We start from the raw sequence: 16,536 nt of genomic DNA on the forward strand, positions 1-16,536 counted from the left end.
TGATCTCTTACCCCCCTACCTCCTGCCCCCCAACCCTCCCCGGCCTTCCCAATGCAGTTTGACAATCTGTTTGAGGCAGCTCTGCCTCTGTATCTATTATTGTTCAAAAGTTTATAATGGTCTCTATTATCCATGAATGAGTGAGATCATGTGCTGTTTTTCCTTCACTGACTGGCTTATTTCACTTAGCATAATGCTCTCCAGTTCCATCCATGACGTTGCAAATGGGAAGAGTCAGGAACTCTACTTTTAAGCAATGTATCTTAACAAAATAATCATGATGACATGCAGAGATTTAACCACTATGTCCCTGTCTATAAAAACAAAAGATAACACAGTCTCAATATTCAAAAATAAGGACTGGTTTCATAAATCCATCTATACAATAAAATTAATATCATGTAGTCATTAAATAAAATGTTGATGAGTATGTAATGCATGTATTTGTGATAGAGCTATGTACCAAAGTTTACTTTTAAAAAGTTTGCCCTAACTTTTTGCTCCCAGGTTCCATTCTGGTCAAGGGCATGTACCTTGGTTGTGGGCACATCCCCAGTAGGGAGTGTGCAGGAGGCAGCTGATCAATGTTTCTCTCTCATTTTTTTTCTAAATCTCTATCCCTCTCCCTTCCTCTCTGTAAAAAATCAATAAAAATATTTAAAATAATCAAATAAATGGAAGTTCTATAGTTCTGCTCCAGTGGGTCAGGGATTGAGCATCGGTCAAGGACCCAAGATATTATGGTTCAATTTCCAGTCAAGGCACCTACCTGGCTTGTGGGCTCAATATCCAGTAGGGGGAATGCAGGGGGCAGCCAATCAATGATTCTCTCTCTCCCTTCTTCTCTCTCTAAAATCAATTAAAAACATATATTTTTTAAAGTGCTATATATATGTGTGTGTGTGCATGTGCATGTGTGTGTGTGTGTGTGTGTGTGTGTGTGTAGCATATTTTTAAGAAAAATAATTCTATGGTGTTAGTAGTGGTTAAATCCAAATGATGTAAGTTCTGGCATTACTCATTGTCTTCTTTCAGACACTCTGAATATTTTATGCTTTCTAACATAAACACATACAGTTATAGTTTAAAACAAAAAATATTTTGAGAAATCCATGGGGTTCCAGTTGAAGCAACAGTTTTTTCCTTCCAAATGCATACATTTCTCTTCCTCACAAAGCAGCATGCTGACAAAGTGTGTAGATGCACACAGAGCCAGGACAAAGGCAGATAGCTTACTACTCCTCCCCAGGCTTTTCTAACACAAATTTTGGATTCTGACAGCATATCTCAAATCAGGTCAGAGCTAGGAAAGGATGTAACCAACTTCTTCATGCCATGGTTCTGGCTTAGCCCTTTAGTGAAAGGTCAAGGAGGGCTTTCCTGCTGGAGAGAAGGGAGGAATTGACAGGAGGGACCCCTTACCTATGAAATGGAGTGCAGCTGTCCGTAGGAAGGACTCGGAGCTCTTCAGGAAGCTGAAGCTCTGAAACAGTAACTCCCCCACTAATTGTCTTTTGCATGTATTCACCTGTGAAGTCAAAGAGGTGTAATGCTGACAAGGAGAGGGGGGCTGCTGGGAACTCTACTGAAGACCATCTTGCAGCCTTGGCCATCTCACCTTGTCCACAAGCAGCAGCATTTTCTGTCTTCAGTCCGCTTAAACGATGTGAACCTAGACACTCAGACACCCCCACCCCAGCAACAGTGCAGACTCAGCAGGAAGTTCATTAAGAGAATTTTGCCCCTAGGAACCAACATGATAAGGGAGAAAACAACTGATGTAGAGCCAGGAGACGCATGTTTGAATACTGGTCCTGACACTGGCCTCAGCTTTTTCATCTGAAGTGTTGAAATAAAACCTGCCGAACCTACCAGTGGCTCCAATGGGATAATGGATGTTAAAGTGTACACGGTAAAGTGCTCTATCTATGTAAAACATTCAAATTCATAATATTAGAATTAATCATTTAGTTCCTAACCTACTTGCGTAGCCCTTAAATGTTTACTTTTCAACAAGGATTCCTGCTCTATGGCCTGTTCTTGACTTCACTGAAGTCACTGAAGCTACAGACCGTTACCACCATAATTGTTGATATCAAGCCCTGAGGACTCCTGTCTATATCTCTTCCTCTAACCAGAAGGCTTCTATCCCATTGGCATCTATTAACCTTGCATGGTGTCCCTAGCCTCTGAGGCAGAGTTTGGGATGCTAAGAGGATCAAATATGGAGATCCAGGGACTGGCATCCCAAATGTGGGTTCTCAGAGTTTGCTGATGAGAAAGAATGAGAATCAAGGAAAGGAAAGAATGCTTCTTCTGTCAGCCTTCTCCTCTTTGCCCACCAAGCCTGCCAGTGAGTCCATAGCATGCATATTGCAACCGGCTTCCTCAGAGACTCTCACTCACCAAATGGTTGCATGTTTCTTCCAACACCTGCATGTGATCACTGAGGGTGGTATGCTGAAACATCTGTGTGAAGGATGACCAGCCAATCACCTTAGTCCACTCAGTCAGGGCTGCTCCACAGGCCTATGGGATGGAGACAAGGAAATCCTAAGTCTCGCTCCTATAATTCTAGAGAGCCAGGCCTGACCATGAAACTAGCCCACAAGGGGTTTGGTTGGGATTAGTTGCTGGGATTAGGGGCCTTGATCGTGTGAAAAGATGTAAATAACTTCAGGGAGGAGTACCATATCTGTCTAAGACTGATGGCACCCAGTAGAGGGTAAAAGTGCTCAGATTCAGCCCAGAAGATGATACCAAAGAGGTGTAGAGCAGCGGTTCTCAACCTGTGGGTCGTGACCCCTTTGGCTGTCGAACGACCCTTTCACAGGAGTCGCCGAAGACCATCCTTCATATCAGATATTTATATTACGATTCATAACAGTAGCAACATTACAGTTATGTAGCAGCAACGAAAATAATTTTATGGTTGGGTCACAACATGAGGAACTGTATTTAAACGGCCAGAAGGTTGAGAACCACTGGTGTAGAGTGAATGTAGATCCCAGACCAGGCTCATGAAAGAGGACTAAAGGGAAGGGGCTGTGCTCTAGCAGGAAGGGGTTGTATCAGGCTGAGTTTGGCAGGACAGAGATCACCCATACCTTGACCACCTCTGTGTTGTCGTTCTCTAAGCTAAGCAGCAGCGGGACTAAAAAACTGTACAGATGTTTCTTGATGCCATATCCAGGCCTGAATTTGTTGACTCGATGTAGCATGTGCCCAAAGGCAGAGGTGGCTGTGATCCTCACCTGGTCCCTCTCCTGCCATGAAGAGCAAAACGGAGAATGAGGAAGCTATGGTTTCCCTCTGACCCTGCCTGGCTTGGCTTTCATACACCCACATTTCATTTTTCATGTCCAAAGGACGCTGCTTTTACATACTGGAAAGGCAACATGATTTGTGTAGCTGAGTAAATCTCTTAGCCCCCTAGAGCTAATAAGCCTCCTAGGGTTATGGCACTGTGCTAGGGAAACTAAGATTATAATTTCAGTTCTGCCCTGGATCATATCTACAACCTATCACTTTATTCTCTTCTGGGGATTTAGCTCAAGAATGCCAAATTTAAAAAAAATTTAATTGTCCCTGTTATGCTGTAATTGTTTAAATCTATATTAGCTTGTGTTAATTAGCAAGGATCACAAACAGCTAAACTTTATACACTTTCAAGAGTATAGTATATATTAACTGTACAAATATTTTTTAAGCACCTATTATGAGCTAGGCACTTACTAAATAGCAGACATGATGGGACAAGACAGTTCCTCAATTTGTAGGATATGGAAAACAGATATTTTAACAAGTTGAATTATATTTTGCACAAAGCACATAATGGCTATACAGAGGGATGATTCAATGTTAGTATTTTAATTAAAAAAAAAACCCAACAGGATCCAATACAGTGGTGGAGTAGGTGGAAGTTACACTCACCTCCTCCCAGGATCAAACCAGAAGTACAACTAAATTTTAGAACAATCAACCTAAGTAACCAATTGAAGTCCAGCTGAACAGAAGTCTTATGACCAAGGATTTACAGAAGCAGCCACATGGAGACTGGTAGGATGGACTGAGGCTCAAAAAGAGGTGGCCCCACATGTGCAGCAGTAGAGAATCTGGAGAGATATTTCACCTACGAAGTCCTCTGTCAGGAGCAACGGGCTCAACGCAACACAGGCTCCTCAGCCTGGAGCACCACAAAAGGAAGAGAAACCCACCTAATTCCTGGCTGTGAAAGTCATCAGAGATTCCATCTATTAGGGAGAGAAGGGAGTCTGCTGGAATCCCAGGAGCCCCCTTAAAAAGTCAGTGCAGAAAATGTTGTTTGCAGCCTCTCGCCATGGACTCCAGCACAGGGAAGGTGGCTCAGGGCAGACTGGAGTCATACAGGGAGAGACTGGGTTGTGTGGCTTCAGGGAGAGAGCTAAAGGGACAGCCAGCAAGGTCCTTGTGTTGAATCCCTCTCCCACCACAGTCCACAGATGCCATATTTCTTGGGTTGAGCATTCCCCTCCACAGGGCATCAGCCTGGTGGAATGTATTAGTACTCTCTCCCAAATACCTGTTTCCCTGCCCTGCCAAGCTCCCACCAGCCAGCCTGAGCTGGCAGTGCAGACTTTCTTGGAGGGATCTTTAGGATGTGTAGGCAGACAAACGGGATGTCAGATACTGAGTTCTGTGGCTTTAGGGTGAGGGTCATTTTCCCCCTCACATGCTGACTGGAGCCACCATTGCTGTGCAAAGCTCTCTATCCACATGACCAAATATTGGTCTGTTTTAGCCCTATAAACTCTGCTGGCCTCACCCTGATGACTCCCTTAAAAACCCACCCCACCACAAATGTCTGTAGGCCCAATGCAGGTGGCAGCTGGCAGCTGGCTTTGTTGTACCATGACACACTTGCTGAACGGCCTCAGAAGTAGTACTGGCTTCAGGTTTGTATATGTATCAACCTGGTGAATACCACTGGCCCTAACATGAGAACCTACTTCAATTTGCATATTGCCAGAGGCAATTCCAGTGATTTGGTCTAACAGGAAGCCAGCAGGAAAAGGCATATCTTGGAGTGCCTTGGGACTTCTGCTGACCCCTCCCATGGGTTTGGTGCTAGTGGAGCCTGGCCTTGGCATGCACTTTGGCTCCTCCCATATGCACCCCTGTCTTGCAGAGGCTTCCACAAAATGTGGATCTTTTGTAGCTCCTGACAGGTAGCCCAGGGCCAGTCACAGGCAGCATCTGATATTCACCAGCACCAGAGTCCCTCCCAAGAGGCCTCAGGACCTGGTGGCAGGCTTCAGACCACATTAGAGCACAACGCAATTAGCCCCACAAGTGGCACATTGAAAGGAAGATTTTGGCAGATACCAGACCCTGCTGGGGTGAATTCTACTTCATGGGATTAGTCCCTGCCCAGCAGCTCATACAGTGAGATCAGGGTCAATCCTCATATTCAGCCAGCCTGAAGGTAAACCCCACCCATGGATGCACCAACATCAATAAGGGTCAACTACAACCCTGGCTAGTGTGCTACAGTAGGTTGGTTGTCTTCCTGTGCACTGAAAGATTGCCAGTTCAATTCTTGGTCAGGCCACATGCCCAGATTGTGGGCTCTATCCCTATTAAGGGAGAGTGCAGAAGGCAGCTGATCAATGTTGCTCTCATACTGATGTTTCTCTCTCTCTTTCTCCCTTCTTTTCTCTCTAAAAATAAATAAATATTCTTTTTCAAAAAGACCCTACTACAACAAGAGGGCTCACATAACACACTCCCAGAATACCTTGCTCTAGTGATCAGGGAGACAGCACTACCAAGCCCCGCTGGACACCTACGAAATAAATACCAAGATGGGGAGACATAGCAGATCTACCTAATACAATAAAGCAAATACAGAGAGGTACCCAACGTGAGAATACAAGGAAACACGCCCCAAATATAGTAAGAGACAAATCCCCAGGAAAAGAACTAAAAACAATTAAGGCAAGCAATCTACTAAATACAGAGTTCAAAACAATGGTTAAAAGGATGCTCCATAAACGCAGGGAAGAACGGATGAACTCAGTGAAAACAAGAAAAGATAGTAATAGAACACAGAAACTATAAAAAAGAACCAGTGAAAAATACAGAATACACTAGAAGGAACCAACTATAGACTAAATGAAGCAAAGGATTGAATTTGCAATTTGGAAGATAAGGTAGCATAGAATAGCAAATCAGAGCAGTGAAAAAAAAGAGAGAGAGAGAATTCTTGTTGTTGTTAATCTTCATCCGAGGATATTTTATCTAGTAATTTTTAGAGAGAGTTGGAAGGGACTGGGAGAGACAGAGGGAGAGAAACATTGATGTGAGAGAGACACATGGATTGGTTGCGTCCCGCACACTCCCCAACCAGGGCCAGGTATTGAACCTTTGACCAGAATTGACCCTGTGACCCTTCTGTCCATGGGCCTATGCTCTAAACACTCAGTGAACGAGCCAGGGCTAAAAGAGAATTTTAAAAAATGATAATGCCATAAGGGGCCTCTGGGACAACATCAAGTATACCAATGTCTGCATTATCGGGGGCACCACAAGGACCAGAAAGAAAGCAAGGGATTAAAAACCTATTTGAAGAAATAATGATGGAAAACTTTCCTAACTTTATGAAGGAAAAAGACACACAAGTCCAGGAAGTGCAGAGAGTCCTCTACAAGATAATCCCAAAGAGAACCACGCCAAGACACATCAAAATTATGATTTTAAAAAAACTCTCAGCAAAGAAGAAATAGAGAGAACATACCGTAACATAATAAAGGCCATCTATCACAAACATGCAACTAACATCAAACTCAACAGGGAAAAACTAAAAGATCAGAAACAAGACAGAGATGTCCATTTCCACCACTCTTAGGCAACATAGTTCTGCAATGAGACAAGAAGAAGAAATAAAAGGCATCAAAACTGGAAAGAAATAAAACTGTCATTATTTGCATATGACATGATACTGTATATTGAGAACACTAAAGATTCCAACAAAATAGACTACTAGAATTGATAAATTAATTCAGTAAAGTATCAGGATACAAAATAAATATTCAGAAATCCATTGCATTTTTTCCCTTTTTTTCCTTTGCAGTTGCATTTGTAAAAACCAATAATAAACTACCAGAAAGTAAACCTAAGAGAACAATCTCATTTACAACTGCATCAAAAATGATATAAAATAGCCGAAACCAGTTTGGCTCAGTGGATAGAGCGTCGGCCTGTGGACTGAAGGGTCCCAGGTTCGATTCCTGTCAAGGGCATGTACCAGGGTTGCAGGCACATCCCCAGTAGGAGATGTGCAGGAGGCAGCTGATCGATGTTTCTCTCGCATCGATGTTTCTAACTCTCTATCTCTCTCCCTTCCTCTCTGTAAAAAATCAATAGAATATATGAAAAAAAAATATATAAAATAAAATACCTAGGAATAAATTTAACCAAGGAGATAGAAGAACCATTCTCAGAAAACTATGGAAGACATTAAAGAAATACACTGAAGAAGATACAAATAAATGGAAGATTATACTGGATAGGAAAAATTAACATAGTCAAAATATCCATACTACCTAAAACAATCTATACATTTAATATAATTCCTATCAAAATATCAATGTTTTATTTCCCAGAACTAGAACAAATAATCCACAAATTTATCTAGAACCACAAAAGACCCCAAATAGCCAATAACAATCTTGAGAAAGAAATACAAAGTTGGAGGTATCATGTTACCTGATATCAAAGGCCATAGTAATCAAAACAGCATGGTACTGGCAAAACCCCTCCCCGCCCCCCCCCCCCCAAAAAAAAAAAATCAACAGAACAAAATGGAGAGTCCAGAAATAAACCCTCGCCTATATGGTCAAAGGAGGCAAGAACATACAATGGGGTAAAGACAGTCCATTCAATAAATGGTGTTGAAAAAATTGGACAGACACATGCAAAAAAAGAGAAAGAAACTAGACCACCTTCTTACACCATACACAAGAATAAACTGAAAATGGACTAAAGACTTAAACCCATAAAACTTCTAGATGACAATAGAGTAAAATCTCTGACACTTCTCTTAGCAATATTTTCCTTTCTGATATATCTCTTTGGACAAAGGAATCAAGAAGAAATAAACAAATGTGACTACATCAATCTAAAAAGTTTCTGTACAGCAAAGAAAACCATCAACAAAGTGAAAAGTCAGTCCAGCCGGCATGGCTCAGTGGTTGAGCATCAACCTATGAACCAGGTAGTCATAGTTCGATTCCCATTCAGGGCACATGCGTGGGTTGCAGGCATGTAGACATGCAGGAGGCAGCTTAACAATGACTCTCTCATCACTGATGTTTCTATTTCTCTCTCCCTCTTGCTTCCACTCTTAAATCAATAAGAAAATATTTTTTAAAAAGACAACCTACTGAATAGGAGAACATGTTCACCAATGGGTTAACATATTCTGATAAAGGGTTAATATACAAAATTTATAAAGAATTTATACAGCTCAACACCAGGGGGGAAAACTGATTTAAACACTTCTCCAAAGAGGGCATACAGATGGAAAATAGACATGAAAAAATGCTCGTCGCTAATCATCAGGGAAATGCAAATTAAAACCACACTGAAATATCACCTCACACAGTCAGAATGACTATCATCAATAAGTAACAATTATTGGCGTGGAGAAAAAAGAATTTTGACGCACTGTTGGTGGGAATGTAGATTGGTGCATGGAAGTGGAAAAGAGTATGGAGATTCTCTCTTTGGCCCTGACTGGGTAGCCCAGTTGGATAGAGTGTTGCTGACTATGGCAAGGTTGTGGATTGATCTCTAGTCAGGGCACCTACAAGAACCAACCAATGAATCCATGAAGAAGGGGAACAACAAAACGGTTTTTCCCTCTCTCCCTTCTCTCTCTCTCTCTCTCTCTCTCTCTCTCTCTCTCTCTCTCTCACCAATGCTTCTCTTTTTTTAAAGATTCTCCATTTTTAATCTTTTGCATTTTAATTATGTATTTTGGTGTGGGCTTCTTTGGGTTCATCTTATTTGGCCTCTCTGCATTTTCAGGACTTGTATGTCTGTTTCCTTCCTAGGTCAGGGAAGTTTTCTGGTTTTTTCAAATAGATTTTCAATTCTTTGCTCTCTTTCTTCTAGTACCTGAATGATACAAAGGTTGGTACACTTGATATCACAGAGGCCCCTTAAACTATCCTCAACTTTCTGTGGATTCTTTTTTCTTTTTGCTGTGTTGAGGGGGTGTGGTCTGCTCCCTTATCTGCGAAATCACTGATTTGATCCACTACTTCATTCAATCTACTGCTAACTACTTCTAATGTATTTCTTTATTTTTCAAAGATTTTTAAATTTATTTTTAGACAGAGAGGAAGGGAGAGGGAGAGAGAAGCATTCATGTGAGAGCGAGGCATTGATTGGCTGCCTCCTGCATGCTCTCTACCGGGTATCAATCCTGCAAACCGGGCATGTGCCCTGAGTAGGAATTGAACCTACAACCTTTAGGTGTACAGGACACCATCCAATCAACTGAGCAACACCAGTCAGGGCTCTAATGTATTTCTTTGTTATTGTATGTTCATTTCCAAATAGTTCTTTTTTTATATTTTCTATCTTCATGGTTTTTGAAAATATATTTTTATTGATTTCAGAGAGAAAGGAAGAGGGGGAGAAAGATAGAAACATCAATGTCAGAGACAATCATTGATTGGCTGCCTCCTGAATGTCCCCCAATGGGGATGGAGCTCACAAATGGGGCATGTGCCCTGACCAGTAATTGAACTGTGACCTCCTAGTTCATAGGTCAATGCTCAACCACTGAGTCATGGGGGTCAGGCTCTACCTTTGATTTTACATTTCTTCTGCATTAAAGTTCTCACTGAGACCATTTAGCATCCTAATAACCTGTGTTTTGAATTCTGCATCTGGTAGATTGCTTGTCTCCATTTTATTTAGTAACTTTTCTGGAATTTTGTTCTGTTCTTTCATTGGAACATGATTCTTTGTCTCCTTATTTTGGCTGTCTCCTTGTGTTTATTTCTATGTATTAGGGAGAGCTGCTACATCCCTCACTCTGGTAGAGTCGTCTTATGTAGTAGGCGTCCTATGCGGCCCAGTGACACGGTCTCCCTGTTCACCTGAGCTGGGTGCTCTAGGTATGTCCCTTCTGTATGTTTGTGTGCCTTCTTATTGTAGTTGAGCCTTGATTGCTGTTGGCACATCAATGGCAGAGATTGACCTTCAGGCAGATTGGGTGTGAGGACTGGTCATGACTCCAGTGGAGGAGCTATTGTGCAGGAGTGAACCTACAGAGCAGAATTTGCTTTAGCAGGACTCTGGTACCATGTGAGTCTGCCCTTTGAGTGTGTCATTATGGATGGAGTTGGGTGCTGCTCTGGTGTAGTCTGCATCTGACTACTGGGCGTGTTGGTTCTGGGGCCTATTGAGAGGTGCAGGTGAAGGTTATCTGTGGCTTGTGACCTGCCTGGGGCCACCTTGTATTAGTTACAAAGTTTGCCGCTTGTGGTGGACTGGGAGGTGCCGGGGAGAGGCTAAAATGCAAACTGAGGCCAGATGCTGCTAGTGTCAGGCTTGGAGCTGCTTGGGAAGCGGGGCAAGGCATGCCAGGGCCAGATGCTGCTTCTTTGGGGTTTGTGAACCTTTGAGATATTTCTAGGAATGTTGGCATATGCCAAGACAAGCTTTTTGTATGGAACAGTGTTATCGAGGTTAGTGGAGACTCAGATTTGATGCTTGCCTATACATGCATGGGGAGGGCTTAGCAAAGGAACAGTAGCTTCTGCTAGCACTTCCTCTGGGAGACAGCTGCCCTTCCAGCCTTTCCTTGAAGCCAGATAAGTCAGTTCTACCTCTGGCATCCTTTGAGGTACTGCCCCAGGGCTGGAGATCAGAGCAAGTAAACCCATCAGCGAGTAATTCCATGCAAAAGCCCTTTAAGAGGAATGCTTGGGATTCCAGGAGCCTCGCCCCCTCCACCTGCCAACCCCCTAACCCCCGCCTCACTGAGCCACCATCTCTACTGTTTTTCTTAGTCAGAAGTTAGGGACTTCTCTTGCCAGCACTGGAACTGGAGAGCCTGGTGTGGGGCTGGGACTCCTACTCCACACTGGGAGACTTCACAGCTGAGATCTCTCTCCCAATTTTAACCAGTACATGTGGGTGTGGGACCAGCTCATTCCAGGCCTCTGCCCCTCCTACTAGCCTTGATGTGGCTTCTTCTGTGTATCCTTAGCTATAGGGCTTTTGTTCAGCTAGAGTTCAGGCAGGTATCAATGATGGTTGTTCGGAAGTTTAGTTGTTGTGGTCATGGGAAAAGGGGAGTACAGTGTTTACCGATGCTGCCATCTTGACTGGGAGCGAAAACTACAGAGTTTTAACCAAGTAAATGTATATGACTAGGTCAATGTTAAAGGAGCACCTAGAACCCAAATTTCACAGCCCTTGCCTTTCAGTTTCTAGGTTGCCATTGTGTAGATAAGGGCCATTTACTATTTTTCAGTTAGGCCATAAATCTTGACTTCCCACTCCAGCAATAAGTAAGATAACCTGAGAACCTTCCCATTATAGACATCTTAAAATGCAAAAGAAAATATACTAAGAAATATTTAAATAATTACAATTTCAAGAAAGGGAAATTCCCAGGGCCAAAGATAAAGAGGCTGCTGACACTCCAGCACCCATGGGGTAGAGGGATATCACTGGTTTCTATGACCTAGGGGCCTGGCTTTTCCTGCCGATTGGTCTCCCCAACCTGCCCAGAAGGCAACCAGAAACTGGGAAGCAAGCACCATAGGCTGACAGAATGCTCCAAGAGAAGTCGTCTAGTTAATCTCAAAGAGCCAGAAAGGGAACTCACACTGCTCAAAGAGAGGGGAAACCCCTCAGTTCTTTTTCTCCTACTGTTCTCTCATGCCACAGCCCCCACACAAACCTGGGGGAACCTATAGGAGCCAACACTCTGAGGGAGGGAAACCTTACTTTCCTTTTGAAGGAGCTGAGGCCCCAAGAGGATGGCCAAACCCCCATTTCTTTATTTCCTCTCTCTGCCTTCATGCCACTTGGCCCAAACATAGGCACAGTCACAGAAGTCCCTGGCATTGCAGGCTAACTAAAGCCTCAGCTTTGTGGCCAGGGAACCCCAGGGAACTGTAAAATCAGGGAGGTCACAGAGAGGGAGGACCTAGGGAAAGTGAACATTCGAGGGGGCAATGGCTGGCAATTCAGACTGACATGGAAATCACACTGTGCACACAGAAGGCTAGTCAGAACTTGCAGCCTGAAGTTAAATAGGCCAGTTGCCTTCTAAAGCAAAACTATAAACATCCTCCATAGGATTTCAATGAGACTCAGAGTCACATAACTTAATATTTATAAAGATACGATCAAAAATCACTCTGGCCAGTTTTTCTCAATGATTAGAGCATCAGCCTGTGGACCAAAGGGCCACAGGATCAATTCCTGGTCAAGGGCATGTACCTCCATTACAGGTTCGGTCCTCTTCAGGAGCAGGAGGCAACCAATCTACATGTCTTTCTCATATCCATGTTTCTCTCTCTCTCTCTCTCTTTCTCCTCTCTCCCCCTTCCACTCTCTTTTATAAAAAAAAATCAATAGAAAAATTATCCTCAGGTGAAGATTAAAAAAAAATCACTCTGTATATGAAGAGCCCAGAAAATCTTGACTCACATGGGAAAAGCCAATTGAGATGAAACAGTTAAGATGAAACGGATACCAGTTAAGATGAAACAAATGTTGGAATTATCTGATGTAAACCTTCAAGGAGTTATGATAGAAAATACTCCAAAAACAACACTGAATAACCTTGTAATCAATTCAGAAATATAAACCTCAGCAAAGAAGAAGACAAGATAAAGAAAAATGGGAAATATTTAAACTGATAAATACAAATTAGCAAAACACAGGTGTCAGAGGAAAGACACAGTGAACTTGAAGACAGATCAATAAAAATTTTCCAATCTGAACAAAAAAGAGAAAAATTATTGAAAATGAACTGAATCTTGGGACCGAGGGACAAGAGGAAAAGGTCCAACATTTCTGTCATCAGATTTCTAAAAGGAGAGGAACACGAATGTGCCGAAAATGTTTTGGAGAAATAATGGCTACACACTTTTAAAGTATGGTAAAAGACATAAACATAGAGATTTCCAAAAATTCAGGCTAAATCTCAAGAAATTCATGCCAACACATCCTAAACTGTTAAAAACTAAAGACAAATGTGAGACAAAATAAAGACATTTTCAGACCCGGACTGAAAACATTTGCTATTAACAGCCCCTCACTGATGAAGCCACAAAGAAAAAAGAAGAAAATGAATCTAGAAGGGAGCAGAGAGCTATAAGAAGGAAAGGTAAATGAAGAAATGTGTAAGCAACATATGGGAAAATCTAAATGAGTATTGACTGTATAACATAACAGCAATGGTGGTGATTATGTTAAAGACCACATTTGGGGATTTTAAAAGAATGTGAAACTAAACTACTAGACAATATTAATTAATAAAACGGGGGCGGTGTAATCAAGCTTCTAAGGTTCTTATATTGTTTGGATGAAGGGTAAAGATTATTTTTAGGCTTTGTCAAGTCAAATATACATGTTGGGTTTTAAAAGTAACTGAAAAATGGATGAATCATGGAGTGAGTGTCCAGGCTCTTCGAGATTATGAGGCCGATACAAAAATAATTGAAATCCAAGGTTCAAATATTAAAAATTGATAGATCCCAGAACAGGAATACTGTTAAGTAAGCATACACTCAAATGTGAAGTCCCTTCAACTCAAAATGGCTCTGATCTGTAAAGAGGCTGAGACATGGAGTGGGCTGTTACTGGCCTGGGAAGTTCAGATTCTGATCCTTTGGGTATTGTAACAAGGCTCCTAGCATTCTAGGGTCCCTGTGCTGTTTGGAAGGAGGGTAGAAGTTATGAGTTCTTCCCCCACTCTTTAAGTTTGCAGGAGAAGATCGTTGGAGTCAGAACCAATTTTACATCAGTATGTCACATTTTCCCCTTCAGTGGCTCCTTCAGGAAATTTGTGGTAAGAGAGTAAGTGGATGAGTGCTACATCTGTATGTATAGGGAATGAATTTTGCACCTGTCTAATGCACTGCTTCAAGTAGCCAAGTCTCCTTTTTTCTGCCCCTCAGTGATTTTAGCCTTCCACCAAGTCCCATAGCTCTGCCCCAGGACCCTAAATTCAGCTTCCAGGGTTTACCTTCAGCCCCAACCCATACTGTTCCCAACTAATCCTAGGGACTTAGGCCCATACATCATTGATGAGTGGACGCAGATGCTTGGAGATGCTGCAGAACATCGCCTTGACCTCTTCTCCATAAGCATGTACGACGATGTTCCGTAGAGCCTTCACTGCCTGAACTGTCACTCGTGCCTCACTCTTCAGGAAGTCTCGCAAGGATAGAAACACGTTCTTCACAGACTCTGACTGTTTGAAAGAAGGCAGAGATCACTTTCCACCTGGGCATCATGCAACACTTTAGGGACAGGGTTTTGAGAAAACAAGTGGTGCCTAAAAGAAACAGACGTAGGGAATCTAGGGGCTGGATGTGCAGAGGAAGTGGAAGGCTGGTGCTCAGGGTGTTTGGGAGGCCAGATGGCCAGGCTATGTAAGTCTATAAACTGGATGTTGTACTGCCCTAGGATGAGGGGTTGGGAAATTTACTAAGCTCTGAGTAATTAAGAGACCCCAAGGGAAATAAATTAAGTGGTCCAGAGACTGGATGTTGTACTGCCCTAGGATGAGGGGTTGGGAAATTTACTAAGCTCTGAGTAATTAAGAGACCCCAAGGGAAATAAATTAAGTGGTCCAGAGACTAACATTTGATTCCCATTGGGCCCCCCACTTTTACTTGACTTTCATGCAGTGCCAGGTTACTGATTCCACGGAGTCCAATTTCTTTCATGATGAGGTTGGGCTCCTTGGTCCACTTCATTAGATTGCCCACAAAGTCTTGTCCCAGAGTCTGAGCCACTGATTGATGCCAGAGGAGCTGTGGAAACAAGGTGACTATAACCATGGATGGAGAAAAGGTCATGGGTACCTGGTGCTTCCCTAGCTCCCCTCAGGCCACATACTCAGGTAAGAACTGTGACCAGTTGAGAGCAGTAGATCTATACACATGGGGTAGAGTCTACGGCAATGGTGGATAGCGCTGATAACGTTAGCATTTTGGGCCAGATCCTGGGATCCTAAAACCATTCTGGGAGGACTAATGCCGCTGATCCCCTCCCCAGGCTTTCCCTGCCTTTTTTATTTTTTAAAAAATATATTTTATTGATTTTTTACAGAGAGGAAGGGTGAGGGATGGAGAGTTAGAAATATCGATGAGAGAGAAACATTGATCAGCTGCCTCCTTCACATGCCCTACTGGGGATGTGCCCGCAACCAAGGTACATGCCCTTGATTGGAATCAAACCGGGAACCCTTTAGTCCACAGGCCAACGCTCTATCCATTGAGCCAAACTGGTTAGGGCTTCACCTGTCTTTTTTAAACTAGGCTCTGAAGTGGCAGGGAAGCAATCCCACTCAATTCTATTCTTTCCACTTTCTGGGGCAAGTTATTTAACATTTCTGTTAAATGTTCCTCAGCTACAGGAAATGAATGGCTAGGGCTGTGGTCCTCCCTCCAGGCTTTCACCTGTGCATAGACGGCCCTGGCCAAGATCTTCCGATGATTATCTCCGCTGTCAAGGAAGGTCTTGGCAAGCTTCATAATTCGGTGCAGCATGACTACTTCACAGTTCTTCACAATGCCACTGGGGTGGGGCAGAGGAAGCCAAGAGTTGCTGGGTGGGGAGTGGGCAGTGGTGGAGGGGAGGTGGCAAGGGAACAGTATGCACAGAACAGGGAAAATGTGGAGGCTGAGGTCTGGGAGATGAGCAAGGGAGGGTTAAAGTCTGCTGTATTTGAAAATTGGGATTGGGGGCTAGAGTGGTATTGGACATGCTGGGGAAATGGTCCCACCTTGTCAGGTCCATGATGCCTATGTAGTAAAATTTAGAGGAGGACAGATGATCCCAGCACTTATGCTCATCTGCATAGACCACCACTCCATCATATGCGGCTGCGAACAACACAAGCTTCACCACCTCCAGGGCACAACTGAAGGCCCGTCGTCACGAAGTTTGTGAAAAGAAAGGAACAGAAGGATGGACAAGGTGTTATGCCCTAGTTTGCATCCTTGTCCTGGCAAGCCAGGAGACAGTTCTCTAATCTGGATCTGGTGCATAGCTGGATCCTGCTTTCCAGCTGATGAAAACCCATGGCTCTCTGAAACCCATCTCCAATTGTGTCTGCTCACCCCTTCAACCTTGGTGCTCATCCAACCACAGTCTTGTAAAAGAGACTATAGAGATGTGCTAGTGCCACAGCTTTCAAATTCAGCTCTCCAGAGTGTAGCAGGGTTAGGATACCTCTTCACCTCCACACCCACCTAACCAGAATGTCTCTGGTTACTGGTCTTCTTTATT

The 16,536-nt window shown here is 43.2% G+C and overlaps 1 protein-coding gene across 1 annotated transcript in view; it reads right to left on the minus strand.

The window, feature by feature from the left end:
- Positions 1-249: 249 nt before the first annotated feature.
- Positions 250-16,536, minus strand: part of LOC308513840 (maestro heat-like repeat-containing protein family member 1) — a gene marked incomplete at both ends in the record, with an annotated part of 58,801 nt that continues 42,514 nt past the window's right edge. The window contains 8 exons of the mRNA XM_081083941.1: positions 250-314; positions 1,423-1,528; positions 2,407-2,529; positions 3,108-3,266; positions 14,318-14,491; positions 14,916-15,056; positions 15,705-15,852; positions 16,031-16,168. Coding sequence (XP_080940067.1) covers positions 250-314; positions 1,423-1,528; positions 2,407-2,529; positions 3,108-3,266; positions 14,318-14,491; positions 14,916-15,056; positions 15,705-15,852; positions 16,031-16,168 — 1,054 coding nt within the window. The remainder of the gene's footprint in view (positions 315-1,422; positions 1,529-2,406; positions 2,530-3,107; positions 3,267-14,317; positions 14,492-14,915; positions 15,057-15,704; positions 15,853-16,030; positions 16,169-16,536) is intronic.

Source organism: Myotis nattereri, assembly GCF_964212035.1.
Source record: "Myotis nattereri genome assembly, chromosome: 2".
NCBI classification, from domain to species: domain Eukaryota; kingdom Metazoa; phylum Chordata; class Mammalia; order Chiroptera; family Vespertilionidae; genus Myotis; species Myotis nattereri.